Below are 27,556 nucleotides of genomic sequence, written 5' to 3'. Positions count from 1 at the left end.
AGTATCAGGAAACATCAATAACTGCATGTCTTACCTTTTCTTCCAATTTCAAATCTTTAACATATTGACTCATCACATTTTTTATTAAATTCAATGTTTCACTTCTGTCACTCATCGTGGCAACCTGATCTTGGAGATTCTGGAGCAGGCTCATCACTTTGTTATATTCTTTGTTTTGGTCATGGCATCTGTCAGACACGAAGGCCATTTGCTTTTCCAGCTCACTTATGCGACCAAAGTCAAAGATGTTTATGGTATCCTAAGGTATAAAGATGATGCTTTAATATATAAAAATCAACTTATCTACATTACTCTTGGGCAACAAGTAGTTATTGAAAAATATTGAAGACAAGGGAATTAAGAGGTCTTAAAATATATTCAAGTTCTTCCCCAGACTGTTCTCCCTTACCTTTGGAGGTTGGACAGAATGAAAAGAATCATCCTGTGGTCCAGAAACACGAACAGAATCATCTGTTCTCTGTATTCTGTCAATTCTTGTCCAGTTCAGTGGAGGTAATAATGAAATGAAGCCATTAAGCCCCCAGAACCACAAACCTAAAACAGAAACAAAAAGGAATGTGTGTCCAAAAGAACTCTCCCTTCTGTACCATGACTCAAACTCATATTGCTTCCCTGGCACCTTGGCCACATTTGCTGATTAAGACAGGCCACATTTTCTGAAGGCAGATGTAAATGCTGCTTTTTATCTCCATGGAAAATATGTTGCATTATACACTTACTACATAACACATTGCATAAGAGCTAATGAAAGTTGGAAGAAACTTGGGCTTCTTTGGAAATAAAACAGCATTTCACAAGATCCCACTTATTTTTGCAATATCTTAATGGGAAGTAGCAGCATTTTCTACACAGAAATTCTTTCCTTGTTCACCCTCATACAGAGGGCTTTGAATCCCCACTCTAAGTTTCCAAGAAGCTTCACCTTCTCCACAAAACAGCTGCAAATTTTTAAGACTCACAAAGACATGAAACTGCTTTTCAGAAAAGGCCCAGCACTTCTGGTAAATACTTCAACTTGTTTCATTTCAAAGTTGACAGCTAGCCTGGAACACTGTCTACTAACCACTCTAAAGTCAGCAGTATCTTAAGCAACTAAAACATGCTCTACAGCAAAGGGAAGACTTTGGATGAGTTGGTAAAAACGTAACCACACTTCTGTCGAGACTGACAAAGCAATCAGTACCCAGCCTACTCTTTCACTGCTACTCCTATGAAGGGAGGTGAAGAAAAAAGGACTTCAGTGCATTTACTTACTCAGCCACTCTTTCTAAAGAGCTCTAAGCAATTAAATCAAGGATGTTGCTTTCATGACAAGGGGAAAGCTTGCTGACTTGTCAGTACCCTGGAAGCTTGAATTACTGCCCTGTTCACAAACAAACTTGCTCTTTTTCAGTTTTGCATCTTCTTCATTAATCAACTCAAAATGCTATTTTGGAGCAGGTGTAGTACACACTCTGATTTGTATTATAAATGAACAATTGACATACCTAGCAGAAACAGGAGTGGGATAAGAAACAGTAACCACCTGTAGTTCTTTGCAAGGCATCTAGAGAAAGAGAGGGAAGTTTACAAGAAAGAACACATTTACCATAATTAATTGTTTTATAACTGGGTAAAAAATTTGCTCACAAAACAATTATTTCAAAGGATACACACCTTCTTACAAGAAACACCTTGAGCAAAGACATCAGAGTAACAAGTTGATACCACCCAGTTCTAAGCAACCTGAACATGCCAGAAGCTGCCCTCCCTAGAAGACAAAAGGTGGGAGTGTGAAATGTAATTACTGCAGCACATGTTCAAAGAAACCAAGCAGAGGGACATGCAGCTGTGGCCAACAATGCTTTGCAGAGTGGAGAAATGCATGAATAAGGCATTGCATGCAGCTTATTGACATCTAGATATTACAAGTATGACAGCATTGTAACATCAACTACTCAACAAGGTCAACAGCCATGCAAAGAGATAAAGTGCTGGCTTGTTATGACAATGCTCCTTCACTGGAAATTCTGTATTAATGTCTGAACACAAGTTATCACACACTGGAGACCTCCGTATGCTCTCCAGGAAATGCACAGATTAGCAGCAGCAGTTTTTTGGTAAGAGGAATACCAATAGAGCAAGTGACTGCCAAACCAAACACACCCCATTATTCTTGACACCCCATATTCAGTGCTATTCACACACTCATTCCCTCACGAAACAGTCTGGTTAGTCTCCTGTAATGCCTGTGAACAGACACACACCCTCTCATTAAGCAGATTTTGGTCAATAAAGTAGCACATGCATTTCAAGACAAAATCTACAGTATAAGCACAGCTGAATTAGTGTAAGCCCCTGCAGTCCCCTTGTTTGCCAAAAGGAACAGGCAATGCACACACACACAGATACAGATTAGAATAGTAACCTGGAGAAAGAATGGCCAGCCAAAGTAGAGACAACACCTTCTGCGACACAAGCCATCCCGCTGCTCCCGCTGTTCGCAACACGTGAAGCAGAAAGTAACCTGGATTATAACAAATTAACTCCATGTGGTAACAGACACAAAGGAGCTGAAGGCTCTCTTCAGTACATGCAGTAAAAAAAGACACTGTCCCCTGCCCATTTCATGTTCTGCAGAATTTTAAACCATACCTTTCAGTAATCTCAAACTTGGTTCTTCACTACTTTAAAGCAAAGCAAGCCACTAATAATATGAAGTCAAGTAAAACCAAGACAGTTTAGAAACTGAACTCTCATGGACAGAGATAAATAGACTGAACACCACCTGTGCAGTTAGAATATCACTTTTCCAAAATCAAAGTTTACATTTTGTAACATGTTTATCTAACATTGCCATGCAAAGTGTAGCAGAGAATAGCAAGAGTACTACCACAAAAACAAGCTTTAAGCACATCATTACTTTAAAAGCATCTTGTTTGTTCAAAATTATACATCAAGGTCATTATCTGGGTTACTGTGCAGAAGCAAGAACAATTAAGAATTTAAATTCCAGTGATGTCTAAGAAATACTGATAAATAGTAGAAAGTATTCCCACCTAAAAGTTACAAGCAGTAAATTTTCATTAAGCTGAATGTTCCCAAGGATGTTCAGTGGGACAGTTTTGTATCTCTTAAAGAGAACAAAACTACCACCACCAACCCCCCCATCCAATGCACTGTAATAAAATGCTGTAACTTAAAGCCTGCTGAGGCCAACAATCACTATGTCCAAGACTAGGACCAATCTTTCTACAGAACAAACTACACCATGTAAGTTTAGAAAATAATCCTACATTTTTAGATTAGCAGATATGTCTGGGTTAATCTGAGGGATTATAGATATACCAACCCAATGTTTTGCAAATCATTTAGGTGACTGAAGTGTCTCAAATCATTTTCCTCTGCTGAATAAAGAGCACTCAACAGATCCTTGATGCATCTGTCATTCAAGCTAGGGAACGTTCCTCTCAGAGGGCAGATTCTATCCCTATATAAGATTCCTGTAAAAATTGACTATCACTAGAACAAAAATAAAACGTTAAGACCCTTTAATTGAAAAAATCTGCATACCTGTATCCCATACCTTGCTTTCATTTGAAGTCAGCTTTTCAACCTAGCAAGCATACAGATCTCTCTGAAGTGCAATAAATTAATCTGACTTGTTCCTTCTAACATACGAGGTGCACATTAACTATACCTTGTTCTCACTAATAGGTAAGCAGCCAGCCAAGCTTGTACAAAAGCCAGAATCAGAACAAGAATTCAGACAGAAGAGGTGTTAAGGAAGTTAGTTGTCTAGGCACTTTGTATTTTTTGATAGATGAAGGAAGGAAAAAAACCCCAAACACAAAACACGTGTGATTAACATTGTGAGATTGCGATGCAGAATAAAAACAAACAAAAATGTCCAAGTCAACCTGCAGAAGAAAAGGTGTGCCAAATGGTCCTTGCTACCCTTTTAGCCCATGAGGATTGCATGTGGTCTGTGGTGTATATTTCAAGATGCTTCTTCCCTTTACAGTCATCACCTGTTGGTTGTGGTAACAGTTGATTAACGGGATTAAGTCAGGATGAAGTAAAGACTGTTACAAGATAATTAGTGTCTATCTCACATCACCAGTTATCAACCCAAAAACTGCTAAGCAAACTTCAGGGGAAGGAAACTTGCTGGGGGAAATACACCAGGGGATCACCGTCCCCCCACATTTAACTTGCAAACCAAATATTTACTTTGTAGCTTCCATACTGTCAGGGGCTGTCTGATACTACTGTTACAGCTACAACCTGGTGCAGAGCTTAGGACTGAGAGTATCAATCACTATACTTACATATTGATTCCTCATTCACACCAAGATGACGATCTTCTCTGTAGAACTCCTTTACATTCATGCTTCCACAATAGTCTGAGTGAGCTGCAACACATCCAAAAAGCACACATGAATTTGAATTCTCAAGTCCAAAGCCTTTCATATACACAGATTCTAGTTAAACTGGCTTGGTTCACTATTAAAGTCAGATTACTCAAAGGAAACTTGAAAAATGATTGAGGAAGAAGCCTACTCTGTGTAATCTTGTTCCTTCTTCTTTAAATATCAGAGGGGCTCTCTTAGTTGAAAAAAAATCCTTCCGCTTCTTTTCAGAAAGCAAAGTTTGCAAAAAGAAACAAAAACAAACAATCCAACCAACCCTCATCAAATAAGTCCCATTCCCAACATTCCATCAAACGAGTCAGCCATTCATTACATATTTGTGTTGATTTTCACAAACTTGTTACAAGGTGGAGAAGAAAGCACTAGCAATTATAATGCTCTGAGCAGAGAGAAGGGGGAGAGCAAAGGTCTACTCACATGCAAAAATCAGTTACCTTCTGCCTATGGCAATTTAGCTTCACTTGCAGAGCAGGTATTATAGAAGAGAAAGCACCAAAGAAGAAATGAATGTTTTCAGGGAAAACAAGATGTGCTCTAAAGAAGTGCAGAGTGATGAGAGCAGTTTGAGTTTTGCAAGACAGATCTGAACAAGCTTTAAGTGCACAGCAGGTTTAAGGGTGACAAGAGAGACTTAAAGATACTGAAAAATTAGAATTTGATACCACCACAGTTTTTAAAAATCAGCTTAAGTTTCTCAATTCAAAATTTACTCTCTACCACTTTCTAGTAAAATCAACATGTGGATCTCATATAAAGGAATCTTGATACTTTCAAAACAGAGTAAAGGTAAGAAAAGTGTAGCACAAGTGAGGTAATACTAAAAAGTGAGCAAGACAGGAGCCAGCCAAAAGACTATAGAAGAGGAACACCATAGTGCCAAAGATGAAGTCCATAAGGAAAAACCCCCAAATATACACATTGTCTTTGTTTGCAGACCCAGGAAGACAACTGAAAAGGTACCTTTATATTCATAACCCAGCTTCAGCAAAACCATTTGAAATAGTTGCACTAATAGTGATGCAAAAGATGCTGCAGTATTTCTGACCAATCGTAGAATCTTACTCATGTAGAAATATGTTCCTCCTATTGAAAAAAACAGTGTGAATACAAATTATTCATCTGTAGAAATATCTACTTCTGTTCTCTGGTCACTATTAGCTTGTGTAGGAGCGAGGACAAAGCAGGGAAAACCTTTGTTTAGCCAAGAGTATGAAATTTCAGAAAGTGTGGTTTGAAAAGTCTGCATGTATTAGAAATTGCATCAAAGCTTTTATAAGAACTACACACACTGGGATTAATGACTTCAAGGCAAAATGTGGCAAAACCCTAACTTCAGCTAACAGCTTTGCTTAGGGAGAACTTAGAACTCTAAAGAGCAATGAATTCCTTTCTTAGGGAATTCAGGATTCCTCACTGATGTGAACTGCTGATCCTGATTTTGGGGTCACAGTTCCAAAGAGACACTACAGTGTGATTCTGGATTTGAAGGAGTGAGGACTGTTCACCAACTTCCCTGCTGTTACATCAGAGGAAGTTCCTCCAGTGGTCTGCCTGAAGTGCTAGAGGCACACCCTTCTCCAGAGCCACAGAAACAAAGCCAAAACCCACCACTGCCACTGTCCTTGACTCAGACACATCCCAAAAACCAGCCATGCCTGTGTGTGACTTTCCCCATCCACACACCCCCAAAGTTTGACTCAAACCTCTAGATTAAAGTTCAAAGGAATGTACAAAGATGAGGAAAATTCTCTCTTGTGAATACAAACTCAGAAGTACTGAAAGAATTTTCATGCAGTGCCACTTTAAGCAGTTGACTGCTCAAGTCAAAAGAGCTCCACCCTGTGCTACACACTAACTAAAAAGGAATACTTAAGTATTTGAAGTCACAGCATATGCTCAAACAAACTGATTTCTTTTTCTTGTACTAAAACCAAACTTCATTCAAGACTGACAAACCTAGAGAATTCCAAAACTGGCTCCTTTCTAATTCAAGGTCATTAAAGAAACAAATCCTTTGTGGTAACTGAGGACTACCAGGAGTCAAGAAACTCCAGGTGCAAGAGGCAGGCAGACACAGGCCTCACAATGAGGAAAACAATCCACTGAATGGAGATTGTCTTGGAAAGGCAGAATCTTATTTATACAGACCCAATTCTTCAAGCTTTAGAAATGTAGTCAGTAGAATGACTATTTGGAATCAGTTTTTCCCTTTGGAGTTCAATTGTTCATGTAGTTGAGGTTTAGCTTTTAGAAACACTATAAAAAGCTGCAGGGTTAAAAGAGAAGAAAAAAAGGAAGAAGGAAGTAGAAAGCCCTATCAGAGATTCCCTCGACAGCACAAGCACTGCAAAGTAACAATTTTGCTCAAACTTGAAAGTTCAAATCACATAAGGGATAAAAAAACTATAAATGAAAAAGTATAGAAAGTTTGTACCTGAAAACCAGAACCAAATATCTCATAGGCAGAGCCACACAGATCTGATGTCAGATTAGGAAACTTACAATCAGTGCTGGCTGGCCAAACAATTTCATAAGTTAACATACCAGAGCATTTTAATTTTGTAATTGTTTGATTCCTATAGAAGCACTGAAAATCAGTAGATTATTATATATCAGAATATGACAAGTACATAAAATTTCAACAGATACAGGAAAAGGTATTTCATATAAGTTGATCTGTAGAATTCAATTATTGGCAAGTTCATCAGGGCAGGACAGGTGCTTAAATAACACCACATAGAAATGAAACACAAGAGGAAGTATGATGCTGTTTTACGCCACAACAACACAGACTCTGATCTTCAGAAGGCTGAAAATGATTCCTTTGTTTTTGGAGTGTGTCTCTCTTATATACTATTTTACACAGACCAATTTGATTGGTAATAAAAAGGCAAGCCTCTTCAATCACATTGGTCAGACCAGAGGGACATCAAGAAGTCCCTCCTAAGAAAAAGAATAAATAACATAAGTACAGTTTACAAAAACATCTCCCCTGTCTACAGAAAAAAAATTTTTGAAAAACCAAAACATCTCAGGCACGAAACCAAAACTACAGCAGTAACTTACTAGATGCATGTTTCTGGCTCCTGTCCCTGGTGTAGATCCTGGAGGATGGCACGTGGGAAGGGGAGTAGGCAGTGAGGACCTCCTTCCTCTCTGACAGCATGCTGCAGTCGCTGCACGTGTAGCCGTTGAGCACGGGCTGCAGCTCGGCCGCCGCGACGCCCCCATTGCCCTGCAGCAGCGCAGGGTCACTGCCTGCAAACAGAGCACAACTGTCACCTCTGTGCCTGCCACACAGAAATGGTGTGGAAGGAAGAGCAAAGTGTAGTTAGTTACCTTTGGGGTCACCTTCTTCATCAAGGCCTGCAAAAGAAAAAAAAATAGAAATTGGTCCCAAATATAAGCAAGACCTAAAGTGAATTACAATATCGGACATAAACTCAAGTTAAAAGTCTCACTAATTATAAGACTTCAAAGAAAGTCTCTTTATACCTGTATTTTGCAGCCCATCAGAGAAACATCTATCCAAACCTTATCGCAGTAGGGTAACAGTTATGAAAGTCATCCCTCCACAGAAGGGGCAGACAAAGTGACATGAATGCCAACTGCACCTTGACTTAGTTACCATGAGACCTTAAAGCAGTTAATTACAAGCTTACAATGTTTCTGCTGCTTGGTAACCACTTTGATACTACTGTATTTAAAATTCTCTTTTAAGAGCCAGGTTATCTAAAATTTAGAATGCATTCTACCTAGATTGACACAATTCTTCCCATTAGGACTCTGGGAAGGTCACAAGTATTCTGACTAGAAACAAAGAGTCTGAATTGGGACATATAGAAAAATTGCTGATCTGGTTCTAGACAATACTTCACATAGACAATACTTTATGTAGACAATTCTCATATTTTCTCTTCATTGAAGAAAGAAGGTTCCAGGAAAATACATTTTTATATAATTAAAAAGCCAAACAGCCAGCCACACACAAAAACCCTTTTGAGAAACCCTGAAATGTCACTAATTTGAATCTTTCATTTAAGGTATGTTAAGAAGAAACACATTTCTGCCTATAAACAGATGAGAAAATGCTTTTCCTTTGACTTTTCAAAAACAAGTTACATGTTTACCATTCTTTAAATACAGAACTCAATGTACATTTTGAAGAAAGCAATGACAGGAGATAATTATGGCATTGCATCAAAGAAGTGTTTATGTTTGCTGGCATATTAACTTGACTGTGTAATGTCTTGACATTAACCATGCCAGTAAATCAAATTTACGCACTGGACCATGAATGTCCAGTGGGCAACTTAATAAGCAGACCCCTACAGCAGAAGTGCAAGTACACACACATTTGGGGATAGGATGGACAACAGGTGGGGAAAAGATCATCAGTTTATACACACCAAACCAACCAGTTTGCAGAGTTTGATAGAAACAATAGCAATTATTGCCTACCCCAGAAATGATCAACTTCTGTCTGTTCCCGAATCAGAGACTCGTCCAATATACTGGATAACATTGATGTATCACTGGCATGGCTATTGAAACTGCTCTGGCTAAAAATAGATGAGCTGGACAGATTTTTCCTTGGCACATGTCTTCCGCTGCCAGACTGTTTGTTCATACTTCTGCGTTGCTTTACCACCCTAGAAGACAAAGGCAAGTAAGACATAGCACTAAAGACACAAATTTCTGTTACTCTCTCACTTTATTAATAAATGAATAAACAGTCATTTCAACATGATGTAACTAAACAGAGCAAACAAGGTTTAAAAGGAAGTCCTCACCTTCAAGCACCTATAATTTGACAAAGATTTTTGTAAAAAATTGTCACTGCAAACCACATACTGAACATAAATTTCAGAGTAAACACCAAGAACAAAAAGTAAGGCCCGTAGGTAACTTTTTGCATTATTGTAAGACTCAGGATTTACTTGTGATGACTAAAAATGCTTACTTAGACTGATCCCTGAAGGACATGTTTCCAGCATAAGAGCTATCATGAAGGGAATCACTCTGTCCATCATCTGATTTACTGTATCCTGCAGCAGCCAACCGTAAACTACGCCGTGACATTCTGGGTGAATCAAACACTGGATCTATTTTGTTCTCTGTCTCAAAATCCAAAGCAGATGAAGAATAACTCGAACTGCAGTAAAATAAGAACAGTAAAGTTACTGGGAGAATTTTCAACCTGGTAACAAACACATTCTTCAAGCTAGTCCAAGTTTCCCTTAAATGCAGTTTATTTGGGGTTATGGTACAATCCCCACAAGATATATCAACAATCCAAATAACCCAACAACCAAATAACCCAAATAATCTAGATACATGTAGATATTCAAGGTTCTCCTAAGCAATTCATATTAAGAGTTCTACAAATGAAAGCAAATCACAGAAAGAAACAACCACCATGGAAACCATGTGTGAAGTTTAGCCAGAGCAAGCACTCATTCTTTTGGGATCAATTTGAGAGTGGAAGCCATTCATGACATAGTTTCTTCATGCCTAGCAGCAAATTAAAAATGACACACTCCAAGTTGCAAGGCAAAGATTAATTTTCAGTCTAAGTTTATTTTCATCGATTTTCTGATTGCCAAGTCCTTGTTTTGAGAACTGAAGATCCATATGCCACATTACCCTGAATTTCCATCTCTCAACAAGTAGGAACTTCCTCTCTTTAAGATACTTAGACTTCCCTACTTCAGCTATTTCAGTTTAACTATCGTTACTTTTTTTTTAAAAAAAAGTGTTTTAAAAACGTTTCTTAATTTAATGCAAACCATTAGAAATATTTAACTCCGAGGTAACAAAAAATGCTTAGAGACTTCAATCTGTTTTTCTCCACAGAGGCAAGTTTACACATAGATAAACTTCACATCTTTACCCCAAGAACTCCACATTTCAACATGTGATTCTCTCAGAGCCTCCATGAAAACTTAGAGTGAAGACACAAAGCAGCAACACAAGGCAAAATCAAACAGATGAAGCTGAGGAGTCTGTAAGAAATACATCTACCAAAGCAGCAGTTTAGCCTAAAGCAGAATTCTCATACTTACAACCAAAGGAAAGATTCAGTTATGTAAGTGAGCAGAGGCTGCTGGCACAGGGTTCTGCACAGCAGGTCAGGCTCTAGAACTGCTCAGCCCTGTTACCCACAGCATCCAAATACTAAGTGCCCTAGGCCAGCTCTCATAAGGACTGTCCCTTCTTGGGCCACAGGGACAGACAGAGATATAACAGCACTTCAGTACTCCCGGGGGTTTCATTTGTTTTTTTAAAAGAAGAGATAAACAAAGAATTGTTTACGACAGCAGCTCCTCCTCACCAGACAAAAACACACAAGCAAATTAGATCTGAATGAGTAGATTTTACTGTGCAGCCTGTACTTGAAATGGAAGCTTTCCCTTTAAAAATACATGCAAACAGCTACTATAAAATGTATTGGTGTAAAAAAAGGATTTAATGGAAATAGTTTTCTCACACAATCATTAAAGGTCTCAGAACATCACAAAGTAATAATATGGTAAGTATTGGATTGCTCTGGCACACCAGAAGGCCTTGAAGCTACACTTACAGTAATGATGGAATTCTGACAAGGTAGTGCTTTTGAAATCAGTTTCTTCAATGCTCCTCAACACAAAGTGTGTAAGATGGGGCCGTCAGAGCACCTTAACTGCATTTCTTTTGGCTAAAAAACTAACCCAGGAAACATCTCATGGCTCCAGGCCATAAGACCCGACCAGAGTCTGTACAAAGTAGCTGTTTCTATTACCCAGAGGAGCACAGATCTGATGGCAGGGCTTTGGTTCTGTGTGCTGGATGTCACCGGTCTGCCCTGATAAGTCTGGCACATGTAGTGCAACCCTGTGCAAGGCAGGAGCCCCAGCACAACTGAACAAACCCAGCATATATAATACCAAATACATTAGGCTTGTTAATCCTTGCTTTCATTTGGCTGTAAAATGGAGAATAAATAACCCATTTTCTCATGTACTTAAACAATTGTAGACTAAAGAGCTTAATTTCTACAGTTTTCAAAACTGCTATGTATAGAAGACTCATACTCTGAGAGATGTGAGCAGAGAATATGGGTGAAATGTGGCTCCTGTTGTTATTCTGAAAGGGTCAGAGCCACAAGTTTTCTATTGAGTCCCTCCCTAAACAGTTGTTTCAGAACTCAGTTTTGCTATTTACATTTGCCACTATGCATTTGCTTTTCCTCATCTTCACCCCATGTTTCTTACAGATACTCAATTCACAAGAACACAAAGTACACAGAACAAGCTGACAGCTGTGACCGGCCTCAATTTGTTTCTGTTTATGAACACTTGTTGTTACCAAGTATCTCAATGAGCATTTATATCAATGTGGGTTGAATAAATAGCTTGAAGTTGGGCTCCACTAAAAAAACCCAACAAATCATCATGGAATCTTTCACTCTTTAACAAAAGGAACTTGTCTCTAACTTGTGCAGGGTAGTAATTCTCTTCACATTATCTGTCCTCTGGCAGCAGGATAGTACCTAGAAGTTTCCTAACTTCCCGTCTCACTTTCCATGCTTTGGAATGCAGCCTTTTTTCTTCTACAGAAAAGACTACAGTAAATAAAAAACCCCACTGCCTGGATATCAAACAGAGAGGACTCTGGTTCCTTCCCGCAGCAAACAGTCCCCATGGCTGCTGGCAGAGCTGGTGATTGAATCCAGTCTTACATTTCCAGCTTCTGGATACCTCCTTCACATGAGCTTCTACAGAGTAAGAATGTCCTGGACTTCAGTGGGTTTTTTTCCAAGTAAGTGGAATGAGAATGAGGTCTGCCAATTTTAGCATGCCCATAGCTTGTCTGAAGGACCTTAAGTGTTATTTATTTATAAATACTCCTTGGAATGAAATGGGCAGTGATGTTCTTGACGATTCAGGATAACAGGCACATGCAATACACCTGGAGAACTACAACTGAACAGACATCTTCTAACATGGACAGACATCTAGTCAATACAGAAACAATCACAGGTTTTCTAACCAGGGGGCATTACTTACATGAAGTGACCAAGGACACTACCCTGAATTGTTTAGTTATTTCTTCAGTCAGTCCCAGACCATACTTTAAAACCTCAAAGGATTTTATTCAATTACTGTGCAGAAAATTACATCCCAATTGAATGCTCTTACACGGAAAAAAAAAAATCAAAGCAAATTATTATTGATTTAACCCATATTTCTGAAGAAGTGTTAAAGGCACCCAAACTGACAACACAACTCAAAAGATGATGGTGACTAAAAAGAAAGATCAGTCGTAAGAGTGGGGTGTAAATTATATGTTGACAGGTGGGTGAGATTCACAAGTTTGACTTGCATTTGGAGGAGGATAAAGATGATTTAGGTATATCAGTTAAATGTTTTTCTGCTTTAGGCTGGAGGAGTAGAAGCACAAAGTAGAAGCACTATAGCTATGAACACACAGTGATTCCAGTGAGTATTAATATAAGTTCTATTAATAAGTCATAGCCAAATCTATTAATAGCTTTGTGGTATCAAACTTCACTGTACTGCTTTCTGCAGGGCTGCATCCCAAGCCAATTTCTTTACAGAAAAGATTCTTTAAAGAGATTGAATTGTCAAAAGCAGAATAAACCACATTAGAGTACAAGCAAAACAAACACAGGTGAGGGGTAAGAAGGAACAAATTTCAACATGAAAATATTTCTGATTAGCAATTCTCCCTTTCCTCAGAGTCATCAAATATTGTTTGACCAAGAGTAGGAAGAGCTACAATAATAGATGTCTTTCTGCACATATACAGCAAGAGTCTGTACAAAAGACTGTGGTTTACTCTCCTGACACCCTGAGAGCAGAGTCACATCAGTGTACCAAGTAGGTTTCCCCCATTATTTTAACATTTGGGGCTTCACACAATTTTAAAGAAGGAGCTTGCCAATCCTTCTTTTCTACATAAGGAAGAATTACAATGAATTCATTTCAATCTAGTTTAACTACACTGGCCTTCATTAATTCAGTTATTAAGTTTCATCTTACCCAGCTCTACCCATTTCTAAATACCTACATCTAATAATTTAACATGGCAAAATGGCAAAGCTGGAAAGTTTCAGGGCATGTAATCCCTTCACAACTTCTCAGTTTTGAAAAGTCTTCATTTATGGAGTAAGACAAACACTCAGTTGTCCCCTAAACAAACCCCACCAAAGTCATAATGAAATATCCTCCAGATATTCAACAGGATTAATCATTCTGCATCTTCCTTCTGCTTGCCCACTGTTCTACTGGATAAGAATTTTGGACAAGAATACCACAGGAGTTTAACCTGTCAGGAGTTACAATATTTCAGCCAATCCCTGAGGTACATTTGCCACACAAAGGTAACTAAACCCACTCAGTAATACATAAGTGAAGCTGCTGCTGGATACAAGGCACATAGATCACCTTTCAAGGCCCAGCACTTTCAATTTCAATTTTTCTTGAAATTGGAAAACCCACTTTTATTTAACCAACGTTTTACCGACAGTTTTTCGTGAAATTCAGGAAAAATTGCAATTCAATTGATGCAACATACAACATGCCACATTTTGCAACACTACTGGCATTAGGCTGTAGCGTAAGAAAAAAAAAAAGCGCCAAGATCCCCAGCAGAAAATGGTAACATACAGTTCTGGAGCACACAAAAGGAAGAGTATTAACTCAGTAATCTCTTAATGCTACAGTTTTGCCAACTTCTGTTTTATTGGCAAGTAGCCAAGAATTCTCCTATCTCTATACTGGATTTTAATAACAACACATAATAATGACATACAGGGGGAACAGAAAAGCAATTCTCACACTGCATCCTAACGGAACAGTCATTTTTTAAACTTAAAATTAGCTAAACCAATAATTCAGGTTCACTGATACATTTTGAAGCAACTATATATCTCAACTCAACAGCAGGAAAAGCTCAATAGATTAAGACAGCAACAATCTGCTACAATAATACTAAAAAACTCAAAATAGGCATCACAACACTTGCTCTGAATACATAATACAAAAACTACCAAACACTACAGTTATTTACAGAAAGCTGAAGTAATTTAAGAAAAACAAAGATGTAAGAACAAACCAAGATCATTAGAAGATACAAGAAAAAGATACAAGGCAAAGCAAGTTCATTAGAACACAGATTTTTACATTTACCCAACAAGCAGTTTTGCTAAAAGTAATAATTTTGTTACTTCCAGCCAAGTCCCACACTAGCGGCAATGAGTGAGCAAAAATCAGTGTTTTAAAGTGCAAGAGGTCCCAAGTCACAAAAGCAAGCACACACCAAAGTTACAAGGCACAAAACATCGAAGAATTTTGAGGACATATTTATAGAAATCCAACACTAGTTGTAACTAGGCGGACACAAGTTACTCATGGCAACTAATAAACATTGAGTCATTTTCTTAGTCATTGTCCTGTTACTTCAACATTTTCTTCCCTCCAGTTAGGATACAGCACTTGTTTTCAAACCAGCCTAGAAAAAGCCCACTTCTTCAGAGAAGTCAGCTACTTACCAGGAAAGCTCAAGACACCAGGATTAGCGACATTCAGAGAACAGACAGTTTGTCTACAAGAAGAAAAGGTTCTCACCTGAGTGCATATGTATAGCCAGTGTTCTCTGGCAGACATTGGGGAGGGGTGTACGTGTGGAGACGTGAAAAGTCCATGGTGACAGTTTCAAATCATACTGTAAAAGGTGAAAATAAAGTCATGCAATGACTTGAAATTACCAAAAGTCAATCTAGGAGCCCTTGCACTGTTCAGCCTGTATTAATAAGCATTGAAATAAAAGAGTTTTTAGCAGAAACATGGAGCTCTCAGTAGTGGAGTAGTATTGCTGCTAGTGCCAGATATCCCTTATCACTACTACAGGAAGCTCAGGGTATTTCTGACTGTGACCTTCTTTATGATCCTCTATTTTCAGCTATTTCCAAGTTCTCTGGAACATGACAGTTATGAGCCAAAACCTCTTATCACAACCAAATGACAACACTTCCACAGTAACTACGTTATGCTGGTATCCCATAAAGAAGCTGAGTATAAAAATCTAAAGAACTACAGAGCCATGCTTCAAAGATCTCTGAAAAATGTGTTTTGCTGTGAGTGCGACTGAGCAAAGCACAGGCTGCCCTGTGCACCAGCTAAGGATAATGCAAATGAAACTTAAGAAGGTTTTTACATATAGTCAAATCATTTTACTCCAGCACTTCTGAATGCCATCCACTAAGCAGCGAGTTTCACTTCACATAATTTATTTCTGTCATTAAAGACACTGAATACACACCCTAGCAAAGGAGCCAACTGCAAAGTGACTCATAGGGTAGAATTAGGCACATTTTCCAGAGTGCCATCCACTTCCAAAAAAAACAACAAACCCAAAGCCAAAACTACCAAATCAAAACAACCCAAGCAACATTTGTTAAACTTTCCATGGAGTTTTTGAAAGCTATTACGGCTTTGGAAGAAAATAAGAACTGATGTTGTCATATGAACAAACCTGCAGAGCTGCATGGGTGACTACTTGTGCTGCTATGAACAATTGGACTTTCAATTTCAAAGTATTTGCAAAAAACCTTCAGCCCCTCTCAGTTTTACTAGCCAAAGGAAATTTTTTATTTTGTAGAAAAGATTCTTGGATGATAGCTTATTTGTAGCTAACAAATAGGGAATTGGCTATTCTGGATTTGCAGTTAGCAGAGGCAGAATCCTGGCTACTTTCAGATTATCTATGGTTCCTGTTTCAACAGCAGTAAAAGATACTCCACACATCAGCGATGACATACCTAAACCAGGATAAAAATATCTCCAGCTAATTTTCATGATCATAACATCAACAAGCATCCCATTTTGGAGATGCACTTTCCTATGCTGAAATAAGAGTTTCATTTTGTATAGATTATGTATCAATATTCATTTAATATACATACGCATAAGAAATAGGGACAAAGAGCAGGTACAGGCAAAGGCAGCTCAAAAAGAATCTGCACACGTAGCATTAAAATGCTCTTTGTCAGTGAACCTGTAGCCTCCAAATCCTGAGGTCAGTAAGGCAGGAGGATATTTCCATTTCTACTGAAGACTTAAAAAAATTAAAACTTCCAGGCCTAAGCATCGTAGCTTCCTGAATCCAAGCACCTCCCATGCAAAGTGGGGTTAATGAAAAATCAGGTCTCTTGCTATTTACTTTTTTTTTTTTTTTTTTTTTGTATTATAGAGAACACATTTCCATTAAGTGATTCTTTCTCTATGTTCACTCTATTAGCCCCAGAGCCACAATGCTTTCACTAACTGGGATATAAATTTGTTGTTTGTTTACAGGAAGCTTAAGTCAGTAGTGCGGAAGTATTAACAAAGCAGTCTCATTCTTTTGCTAGAATGAGCAGCAAATTCTGTTGGAATATGTAACAACTGCTGCCTCACTTTATCAACAAACAGGAGCTCAATTTAGCACATAGGAAATGGGGACCAGAGACCAATGGCTCCCCAGGAATGAAAGTAGAAATACAGTGAATTTCAAGATGAGGGATGCTGATAACATCAGAGAGCACTTGTATTAAAGAACAGCAAAACAGGTTTTTCAGACATATGCCTACGGAAATTGAAAACTATGATTAAGGTTGGTCTGTTTGAATTGGTTCATTCCAATAAAGATTTTTAACCCCCCAGGTAGAAAAGTCTTGTTTAGTTTCCACTGGGGTTGATGTGAATACTCAGCACGCATCATTTCATCATCAAACCTATTTTTTAACTGGCAACTCGGTAGCTAATCCTCCTGACACTCAGCAGTATTTTCCCACATGGAAAGCTCAGCTCAGTGAGCTTTGAGTATCTCCCCAGCTCCTCCCTGTCTCCACTGCCCATATGGGCAGGGCAACGGCTGAGTTTGAAAAACAACATATTGCCCCTGTTTCTTCCCTGTTCTTTTTCCCTCCACCGCCAGGTCTCTCTTTACTTGATATCTGAATTAATCAAATGCTAGAGCATAAATAATATCTCTTATTTGATGTTTTAATTGTACCATTAAGTTATTACAGATAAAATACGTGCTTGACAAAGGCAGTGCTAACTGCAAAGCCTCGAAGGTACTTAGGCACAGGTCTATTAATAGCACCGAGCTCCCCAGTGAAGATATCAGGTTTGCCATCTAAACACCACACTCAGAAATCACTCTTAGAACATTCAGGGGATTGGTTTGATTCACTGCTTGTCTGATGCTCTAAAATTAATTCTGACTCAAGAGGAGAAACTTCTCAAATTTTCAAAGCAATGAAACTGGCTTAACTGACTTTAAAAGAATTTGAAAATCATCTTCAGAGATCACCACCACCATTTGCAAAAATGGGCATCTAGAGTTTTCTATGAAACTGGACTTTTTTAAGCCTGACTTCTAGTTCAACAGCTTAATCTTAGTTATCCACCTCTTCAAAACAAATGATCAACCCAATTTATTTAGAAATATTCTACATCTTTATTACAAAACAGACACAGGGTGGGTGGGTGGACATTGACTCACTCTAATTTGTTCACTCATGTTTAACAGCACTCCACCTTTCGTGTATTATCATTCTCCTTGCTTATGAAACTTTCATACACAACTGGAACAGAAAGAGACATGCTAATAAAATATTTTGAACATTTTAAATCACAAAACTTGGCAAAGAACCTGAGAGGTAAGCACTGTACCTAGCTCCAGTGAGAACACTTCTGGGTGCCCAACACCTTTCTGCCTTGGGTACCATAGATCTGTCTGGACTCAGCTTCATGTAGACTTTTAGTCTCAGCTTTGTTGCAAGACTACCAGGCCCAAACTCCAAAATAGCCTTTTGCCCTTTTGTAGAAGCAATACATATCTACTTCTAATACTAAGGGACGTATAGTGCAAGAGATGAGCATGTAGTTGTATAAAACCCCTAAGCAATAGGAAAATTTGCTAAGACAGCCCACAGTGAAATAAAGGGAAGGACACAGTTCTGCTGGAATGCAAGCAGACACTACATGGGCCTCAGCTTAGGAGCCAACCTCCATGTTCCTGCAGAGGAGACAGCTGGGGTGTTTGCCTTGCTTTGGGAGGCAGACACAACAGCCATCCTAAGCATTATCTCTCCCTTACAATTAAACTGAATCCGTGCTACAATAAATCAGCACAGCAGAAGGGTAGGAGAAGACAGATTGTGACTGTCAGAACACAGGGAAGCTCAGGAACTCCTGTAACCAGTGCAGCAGAATTTACCTTCACACAAGGCCCATGGCTGTCTCCAAAGGACTCTGAAGCTTCTGAGTGACACGAGGCTGTTCCTCTCTCTGGCAGTCATTTTCACAACCAGCCAGGCTCAACAAAATCCTAGCACCATGGCAGTGAGCTTACTGGCTTCCAGGGAAGATGATGAAATGCTCCACGACTGGCCTTTAGGCACAGAAGCATCACAGGGCAGGGGGAGCAGCACCAAACACTGACCATGCATGACAGGTGCCTCACAAGGACAGACATAAACCCTCACTTTTGTCTTTTGGGGTATAAAGACTTTTACAAACATGCTGTCCAGGCAGTTCCTCATGAAAACCCTTTGCAACAAAGGAAGTGGTAAATTGCCATTTCACAAAAAGGACCCTGAAGAGTAGAAATATTCACCGAAGTCTGTTAGAGAATGAGAAAATTCCCAAGACAGCATGTCTTAATTGTATCCTTTTTTATTCCTTGTAACATAAAAAATTAAATCCTAAATATTGGTAGTACTACTTCAAATAGAACCTTTACTATCCTCACATTTTAAAGCCAACTAATTTCAAGTCACTATGACTTAACACATTTAATGCCAGAAATGCTAAACAGATTTAGGCAAACTATCAATAACAATGAAACTGGAACATGCAAACTCCATCAGTTCCTGAGAGCAAGCCATTTTTAACTTGTAATTTAAATTTTTATTTTCTTCTATTATTCAGAATAACCAAAAAAATCACTGTTTTTGGTTAAAGAACACAAATCCCTAAGTAAACATACTCCACAAAGGATGTTTAACCATAGCAAGTTAAGTTCTGGTTTAAACAGGCTGAAGAGCAAAGAGCTCCAAGCTAAATCAACATTTTTATTAAAACAAACATTCATAAAACATTATTATTCCTTTAAAAGAGCAAACAAACAAAAAAACCCACAAGTAATAAAACTGATATTTCACACTAGAGCACTGAGCATTACGGCACAGATCCCCAAGCACAGGTGTCAAACTACAGCACCACCAACAAAACCCAGGCTCACCACAAAGCAGCAACACCGCACATTCACATTCCGTACCTCTGGAAACGCTGTTTAAAGAGGGGGCTGACAAAACCCAGCCACGCATTCAGCCGCGGTGCAGCAAGCAGCGTGCCGGTTCATTGTTTACACACCGGGCCCCGCCGCCAGCACACAGCGCTCACAGCCCGGGCCCCGCCGCACCGCCGGGGCCTGGCCGGGCCCCGCAGCTCCGCTCTGCCCCATCCGCCGGGCCCGGGCTGAGGGCGCGATCGCCGGCGGGCGGCACAGGCCGTGCCATCGAGCCCAAAATGGCTCCCGGCCCCAACAAAGCCCCGCAGCGGCCCGGGCCCGGCCCCCGCGCTCCCGACACCCGCCCCGTTTGAATCCACCGGAGGCGGCGGCCGGGCCGAGCCCACCGCCTTAACCCCTGCGGGCCCGCGGGGCTCCGCGCCCCCGGCACACAACAAAGGGCGTGCTTTACCTCGCCCGTCCCGCTCCGGAAACGCTTCACCTGCCCGAGAAAACACCCCCAGTACCAGCGATCAAATTAACCCCCCACGTATTACTCCTTACAAGCGACACCTGAATGCCGAAACGTCCACGCCTTATAATCACCAAAATACAAGCCGGTCAAGCACCGCAGTTTTAAGGATATCTACACACCACCACGGTTACTAATAGATCAATGTAAAAAGCCCGCTAAGCTTGTCAATAAAAAACCCTCCGTCCAGCTCGCTCGAGACAAAAAAAAAACCACCCAGCAACTCGCTTCCACAACACTGGTATGAAAATCAGCAACTAGTAATTCACCCTCATACGTGAAAGCAAGAATTAGACGTTAGGATTCACTGGGAAATTCAACAGAAGCACTAGCCTGGAAAAGTCACTGGCAAAACACTGAAACAGAAACATTAAAAGAAATTTTTGCAAATACTTAACTTCCTTTTCGCATAACGTTAAACTGAAAACCAGATGGTGGGATGGGGGGGCCTGCAAATGCTGCAGAAACCCGGAATTTGCTGGCTAATATTTTTCCTTCCCTATAACATATTATAAACAATAGAATTTTATTGTTTTATTTTATTTATTTTTTTTTTTTATTTTAAGGCAGTATAACGTTAAATAAAGCAACGTAAAATAAGGCAACGCAAAATAAGGCAAACCAAAGACTTTTTCTTCCCAGCGGATATAAAAGTTCCTGGAACTGTCAGAAAACAGGTGCTGTCTCCAGTGTTTCTGACACTTCTACCCCTGTGGTCACTGAAGAGCAGTCAAACGTGAACATGGCATGAGGAAGTCAGCACAATCACCTCAGAAGGAGCACAGCACTGAAATATCACATTTTGCTAGTAAAACCACGGGCAGTCACTCACTTGGCGAGCGATGCCAAACTCCTCTCCAGTAAACCCGTCTGTTAAACAACACTTTCCCCACAGAAGCAGCTGCCCTGAGGTGACGGCCGGGGGACAGGTTTGTCTACCTGTGCTACCCAGGGCAGAGCACAGCACCCATCGCAGCACGTCACCTTTGCACCGAGGCTCGGCAGCCGCGGCCAGCGCCGGCACCACCGCGCACTTATCAGCGCTTTCACAATCAGGGCGGAAAGCTGCAGGTTATAGTTTCTCCCGACAAGGAAACCCTCCAGGTGCCAGGCCCGAACGGGCCGGGGCAGCTGAGGTTTGTCTCTCCTCCCAGCCAACAGCGTCGACGGACAGAACTCCGGGCTAACCAGGGGTCAGCGCCCGCCCACGACTCCAGCCCGCAGCGCCTCAGCCCCGCTGCCTCCCGAGCCGGGGGCGCCGATCCCCCGCCCAGGGGAGGCCGCAGAGCCGAGACACCGCGCCCCGCGGGCTCCCACGCGGCCGGGCGGCCGCCACACGCGGCCCCGGCCCGGCGGGAAGCGGCGGCGGGCGGGGAACGGGCGAGCGCGGGCGGAGGGCGGTTGGCAACGGCCGGGGCGGGCTGAGCCCCGCCGCCTCCAGCCCCGCGCTCCGGAGGCGGGCGGGGGAAGCGCTGCGCGACGGGGGAGAGCCGCGGCGAGGTGGGGGGTTACCTGGTGCCGGTGCAGCGAAGGAAAGGCAGAGCCGGCGACGGCGGCGGCGGCGGCTGAGATTGTCCGGCCCCGCCCGCTTTGCCGAGGCCGCCGGGAGCCCCCGCCCCGCCCGCGCGGCGCGTGCCGGCAGCGCCCCCTCAGCGCCCGGGCCGCGCGGCCCCTCACACGCGGGCCCGGGGCTCCTGCAACGCCTGCTTCGCCTCCGCCTCCTCCTCCTCCTCCTCCTCCTCCTCCTCCTCGGCCCCCCGCTCCAGGGGCTGCCCCCTCCGCAAAATGGAGCTGTGGGAGCCTCTGGAGCGAGCAGTGAGAAGGCGAGGAGAGTTAACTCAGATTTTCACTCCGGCCTCTGTTGCTTGAGTCACTGACTTTCCCTCCCAGTGTTTCCTCTGTTTCCTTCCTACCCGGCCTTTTCGGGGTTTTCCTTCCCTTTGATTCGCCGTCCTCCGCTAAGACTTTGGCTCTGGCACAGCGCACCCGGCCGCTCGGTGGGACTGAAGCGCTCCGTGTGGTGCCCAACCGAGTCTCACCAGTGCCAACATCGGGCCGCAGAAACCTCCGGGCAGCCACACGGGAAAGAAATCATGGAATGGTTTGGCTTGGAACTGACCTTTAAGCCTATCTAGTTCCAACTCCCCTGCAATGAGCACGGACACCTCCCACTACACCAGGTTCCTCCAAGCCCTGTCCAACCTAGCCTTGAACGCTTCCAGGAATGGGACTGGTCCTTGGCAGAGAAGAAACAAGCCCCATTGTTCAAACACTCGGGGAACGTATGCAAATACATTCAATGTGGAGCCTGTGCCTGGGTGATGTTTTTTTTTAGCCTCCCCGAGTCCACAGTTCTCTTGTGGGCCCAGCTGTAGGCAGGGATGGTGCAATGTCAGTGAAGAGAATAGGGAATTTGTCACTTGGGTAAGGCTAACCAGGCCATAAGTTGTTATTTACTTGTGTGTGCGAGAGAAATGACTCAGCTTGCTGTGAAAGACTGGCTAATAAATATGTAATTATCAAATAATCCAAATATTTGGATACAAAACGAGAGAAGGCAGCTAATCCTTAAGAAACAGGAAATGCAAGATAAACACATTCACTTAAGGTATTAGTTGATATTGATGTAGCACTGATTTTGGGCAATTCCTGTTTCTTTTAGAAGTGCTTTGCTCCAGCTCCATGACAGTTTTAAGATGCTGCAGCCAGAGTTGAGCTGAGCCCAGCAACACTTGGAAGCCAGTGTCTGGTTTGGTCAGTTGTGCAGCCCTGCACCAGTCTCCTCCTCCCTGCATATGGCTGAGCATTTTGCAGAATCACTTTTCTGGCCATTCCTTCTCTTTCTGTACTTACTCCACGCCTGTTTTCCTAAGAGTAGATAATATTTAAAGGCTTAAGATACTCAGGGCAAAATCACCTCTTAGTATAAATCTCCTTGAAATTCCTTGGTGGTGTGAGGCCAGGCCCTCTCAGGGATGTTTCCCACCCTGTTCCCCTGGAGCCCAGGCAGGGCAGGCAGCCCTCAGCTCTGGCAGGACAAGGCATGTTGTTCTCCCGGGGTGCTGCTCCAACTTCCCAGGCTGCTCTGACTTGTCCTGAGCAGTTGTTTTCCCACCACAACCAGGCCAAGAGACTGGATGGAGGATGATGGCTGAAGCTGTTTTCCCTCCACTCCTCAGCTATGAGAGGAAATAGAGCTTTTTTTAAGTTTCCTGGATTTAAGGGGTGCTTGGTCAAATGTCCTGGTTTTGTTAAAACAAGCTGGTGTGTACAGGGAATTAATTATTCCACATTTCAGAAGAAACTGCTCTTAGGCAAACAAAAATTTCTTCAAGGTTTCTCAGTATCTAACAAGTTCTGAATGTAAAGTGGGCTGACAATTTTATTGGCTAAGTTGAAGCATATAGAGAAAAATGGTAAGAATAAAAATTGACCATATTTAAAATATTCCATTTTTAACATCATAGAGGGCAGTTAAGAATTTAGAGGGGAAAAAAGCTTTCTTAACTGACACCAGGTGTGGGGAAACTGCAATTTTCAAGGCCAAACCAATCCAAAGACCGCATTTCTCTAGTATTCCCTTCCCTTCCCTATTCCCATATTATTGCTCCCTTCCCACTATGATTCCCATTCCCAGTGCTCTCCTACAGTCACACCTAGCAAACCTGTTCTGCTCCACCTTCCGGTCCTTGCTATCAAAAGGGGCAAATCCCCACAGTGGCTGAAGGTACGGACTGAAAGTGGCAGAAACCAGTGCAGAGAGCTGTTTCTGACTGGTAGTGCTGGGCATGGCAGGCTGCTGCACAGGATGGGAGTGGTGACCTTTGTGTCCATGGCTGGGCAGATCATATATATGTAGTAGGATGAAAATCACCTGAAATATCTGTAAATGTCATTTCTAGCTCATTAAAGAAAAAGTTTCTCGCCACCTGCATCCCTTTATGGTTAAGCTCAGCAGGCCCTTTCCCCACACCTCTCAGCCAAAGGCAGTGGGTGCTGCATCCAGTTGGGTTATCAGGTAAAGGGGGATGCAGAGCACTTCAGATCAGTTTTGCCACTACATCTCCGTGGTCCTGACTTACAGGGGATTTCAGACATTAACAAGAAAAGCCGATTACACCCAAGGCAGGCCGGCAGAGCAGCCGTTCTCCTCACAGCTCTCATCTGCTGCTTCAGCTCAGCTCCTGCTTCTCTGGGGGATTGATCCCAGTAAATGGACACAAGCTTGTTAACTGTAATTTTTGTTGATCCTTCAGATGCCTAATAATGAAGATTTTTTTTTTTCCTCTATTTTTCTTTCTCTCTTTTTAAAACATGGTTAGAGATTCACATGGAGGGCTGAGACACAGAGCAGTCCATGATGTATCCAGCAGGACCAGCTCTGATCCACTCTTCTAGCAAGCAGTCGCTCACTTCCCCTTGCAGGGATCCTAACACAGATTCTGCAAGTGAAACAGAAACTTGGCTGCTCTCAAGCCAGCAGCTGGCTTTCCAAAGCCAAGCTGTTACTTTATTTTTGGGGCAGTGCTCTGGTATGTGTGTGTGGTGCAGACAAGGGGCTTCCCCCAGCAAGATAAAGCCTGTGCAATAGCCCATCAGAACTCTAAGATCTTTATATAGAACTATTATAGTACAATTTATTTATCATAAATAAATAAAATAACTTCTACCACAATGACATAAATACCTATTATGGTTGTACTGTACTATACCTGCATAGTTTTATCATAGTACTATGTAATAAAACAGTACTATGGACTATACTTATTCTTTCTGGTCCCCCCTGGTTTTAACTTATTATACCTTAATAGCTAAATTTCTCTGTGTAGAGATTAGATTAGAGCTGTGATATGTTATTACAGCCTATAATAACTTTGCAGTAACAGCTGGAGGTCAGTCTCTGGGAGCAGACTGCTGACACAAGCAGAGAGGTGCATTAGGGCACCTTCCCCGTGGGCTCACATGACCCTGCAGGGCCGGACACCTGCAGAGTGTCTGCAATCTGCCAGAGCATTCCTGAGGAAATCTGCGCATTGCCTGTATGGACTCACATGGATGATGTGATGAGTGGATGGATCTGGAACACACATAACCACCAGCCTCTCCTAAAATGCTCTCTGATGTAGACCCTGTCTCAAAGTTTAGTTATCTCATTTGTCAGTGTCCTCTCAACATCTAATTAATTGCATCTATTTAAGGTTGTTCACAAATACATAAAATACGCTATATTCAGTTAGACGAATGCATGCACTTACCCAAAAACATTTGTTTTGCTGAGAATCCGAGTCCCAGGATGCTCCACAACAGGTCTTCTGGCTTACAAGGACGAAGGCAGAGGCACAGCTGCTTGTCACAGGAAGGGCAGGGCTAAAGGCTGCTTATCTAAAGTGCCTGAAAGCCTGAAAGTTTGAGATAACAGCTCTGCTCCCCAAAAATGCCCTTGCTTAAAAGTGACGTAATGCTTATGGTGGTAGTGACATTCTGTAATGTGCACGAACTAAATCTAGAAAATAAAAGAGCTGATCTGGCCAAACAGGAAAAAGACCCCAAAATATTTGAGTTCCTACTGAACCAGGAAAAGGCTGAGTCTCAAAGAAATGACTTTAAAATCCAGACTCATAAACCACCCACAGGAGACTCAATAACAGTACATTTTTGTGAAGGGGTTTAAGAAATTTGGGTTATGTAAGACAAAGTATGGTAAACTACAAGCAAGGTCAGCACATTGTCAAGTCCTACGCCCAGAAGACCTAATAAAAGGACGTAGTGGCAGATCCCCAGTTTGTCACACACACATAAACAAGATCAAGCAGGTGTTTACCATGTCTCTAGGACTATTAGAATATTCATTTTAACAAGCTCTCCCGGCTCTTAAGAAAAAGCTGGTTTATTGGATGATGTGAAGATTTTTCTTTGTGAGGCATCCCACAATGGGCTGCTCTGAAAGATAACAAAATGTTCAACATATGGAGGAATAAAAAGTTCCCAGCCTGCTGAAGATATCAAGCTTGATAAATACTTCAGCTCTTACTATTTGTGTGCCAGCTTTAGAACATCTTCAAAAACTTTGACTAGATTCCACGTCAACCAAGAATATTCTCTTCTCTCATCCCACATTTGAAGTTGGGTTTGCAAACATCTCTGCTTTAGATCACAAGAGTAATTAAAAGCACTTGACCAACATTTGTACTGCAGCTATCATGAGGCTGTTCATCCGTGGCAAAGAATCTAAATTTTGTGAACATAAGAAGCTAAAAATATCAGGCCTGTAGTAGTGTCATTAAGTAGGATTTATTTAGGGGACTTTCAAGGGAACTTTACCGTAAGAATTGGGTTCTTGCTGCTGAAGTGAAACTTCAGGTTGTATCCCAGGAACCTTCTGCTTTGCAGTGCTTTGAAAGACTATTTTGAGAACAAGGTCTCCGCTAGGATAGTTATAGACTCTATTTCCAGTCTAATTTAATTGGCTTTTTAATAATTGATTAGACTAAGGAAACAATTTCACAGAACCACAGAATAGTCAGGCTGGAAGAGGCCCCTGGAGATATTGTACGTAGTCCCACTCCTGCCCAACAGGCTCAGGCAGAACAGGTTTCTCAGGGCTGTATTAAGTCAGATTTTGAATATATCCAAGGCTGGAGACTCCACAACCTCTTCACCCTATTTAATGTTTTCTACAGATTTTTAGTTCACTCACATTATAAGAATTTTAGCTGCCCCTCCACTTAGAGTGAGTTAAATAGTTAATAGTTTTTAGTCAATTAAAATGCTGCTCAGTACAGCAACAGCTGTACTTCAGCTTTTCATTAAAAGAAAGCTGAACTTCAAAGACAGTACAAAGGACCTAAAATGAGTATCCTATTCTACAGGAATGCAAAATAGCTTTTGGATCCATAAGAAACTCCTCAACTATTCTATATCATTAGTACTATTGTTCCTTTCTGGAGAATTTTCAAAGCAACCCACTGTTTTGTGAAGTGGCCAGAAGTTTGACTTTGCCTTTAAGCTAGGAATAAAACTTGTCTTGTGTGTGTTTAATCTGTCTCAAATGTTTCTTTGGAAAGGAAAGTAGACATTGCTGTAAACAGACCATGGGTTGGTTCACAATTATGTCACAGGCCTGAAAAGGTAAAGCTAGGTCAGATGGACAAACAAACACAAGCACTTCCTACAGCATAAGGAGTATGAACAACCCCCACTGAGTCTGTTTTTAGACTTGACACAAAGCCAAGGCACTTGGGAATTAGAAGCCCAAGAGCACTTTCTGTCTGTGATACAGATAATTTAAAAAACCCACATCAGATTC

The 27,556-nt window shown here is 41.5% G+C and overlaps 1 protein-coding gene across 10 annotated transcripts in view; it reads right to left on the bottom strand.

The window, feature by feature from the left end:
- SUN1 (Sad1 and UNC84 domain containing 1) overlaps window positions 1-25,588 on the bottom strand; it is a 33,308-nt gene extending 7,720 nt beyond the window's left edge. Inside the window, exons 1-14 of one of the 10 annotated variants that reach the window (XM_066198425.1) lie at window positions 25,506-25,588; window positions 15,065-15,161; window positions 9,397-9,588; window positions 8,895-9,085; window positions 7,773-7,799; window positions 7,500-7,691; window positions 5,394-5,516; window positions 4,332-4,415; window positions 3,921-4,031; window positions 2,429-2,527; window positions 1,678-1,771; window positions 1,509-1,567; window positions 410-555; window positions 35-259 (exon numbers count right to left, since the gene is read on the bottom strand). In XM_066198425.1, the coding sequence (XP_066054522.1) occupies window positions 35-259; window positions 410-555; window positions 1,509-1,567; window positions 1,678-1,771; window positions 2,429-2,527; window positions 3,921-4,031; window positions 4,332-4,415; window positions 5,394-5,516; window positions 7,500-7,691; window positions 7,773-7,799; window positions 8,895-9,085; window positions 9,397-9,588; window positions 15,065-15,141 (1,620 nt within the window). In that variant the 5' untranslated portion in view covers window positions 15,142-15,161; window positions 25,506-25,588. Of the gene's footprint in view, window positions 1-34; window positions 260-409; window positions 556-1,508; window positions 1,568-1,677; window positions 1,772-2,428; window positions 2,528-3,920; window positions 4,032-4,331; window positions 4,416-5,393; window positions 5,517-7,499; window positions 7,692-7,772; window positions 7,800-8,894; window positions 9,086-9,396; window positions 9,589-15,064; window positions 15,162-19,766; window positions 21,483-21,762; window positions 21,863-25,505 lie in introns of those variants that run through there. The other 9 variants (XM_066198426.1, XM_066198433.1, XM_066198424.1 and 6 more) reach the window with 9 other exon arrangements.
- Between the last annotated feature and the right edge of the window lie 1,968 nt (window positions 25,589-27,556).

This window comes from Chamaea fasciata, unplaced genomic scaffold, assembly GCF_029207755.1.
Source record: "Chamaea fasciata isolate MVZ Bird 193981 ecotype frontalis unplaced genomic scaffold, bChaFas1.0.hap1 SCAF_16, whole genome shotgun sequence".
In the NCBI taxonomy this organism is placed as follows: Eukaryota; Metazoa; Chordata; class Aves; order Passeriformes; family Sylviidae; genus Chamaea; species Chamaea fasciata.
This window is presented reverse-complemented; position numbering and strand designations above follow the sequence as displayed.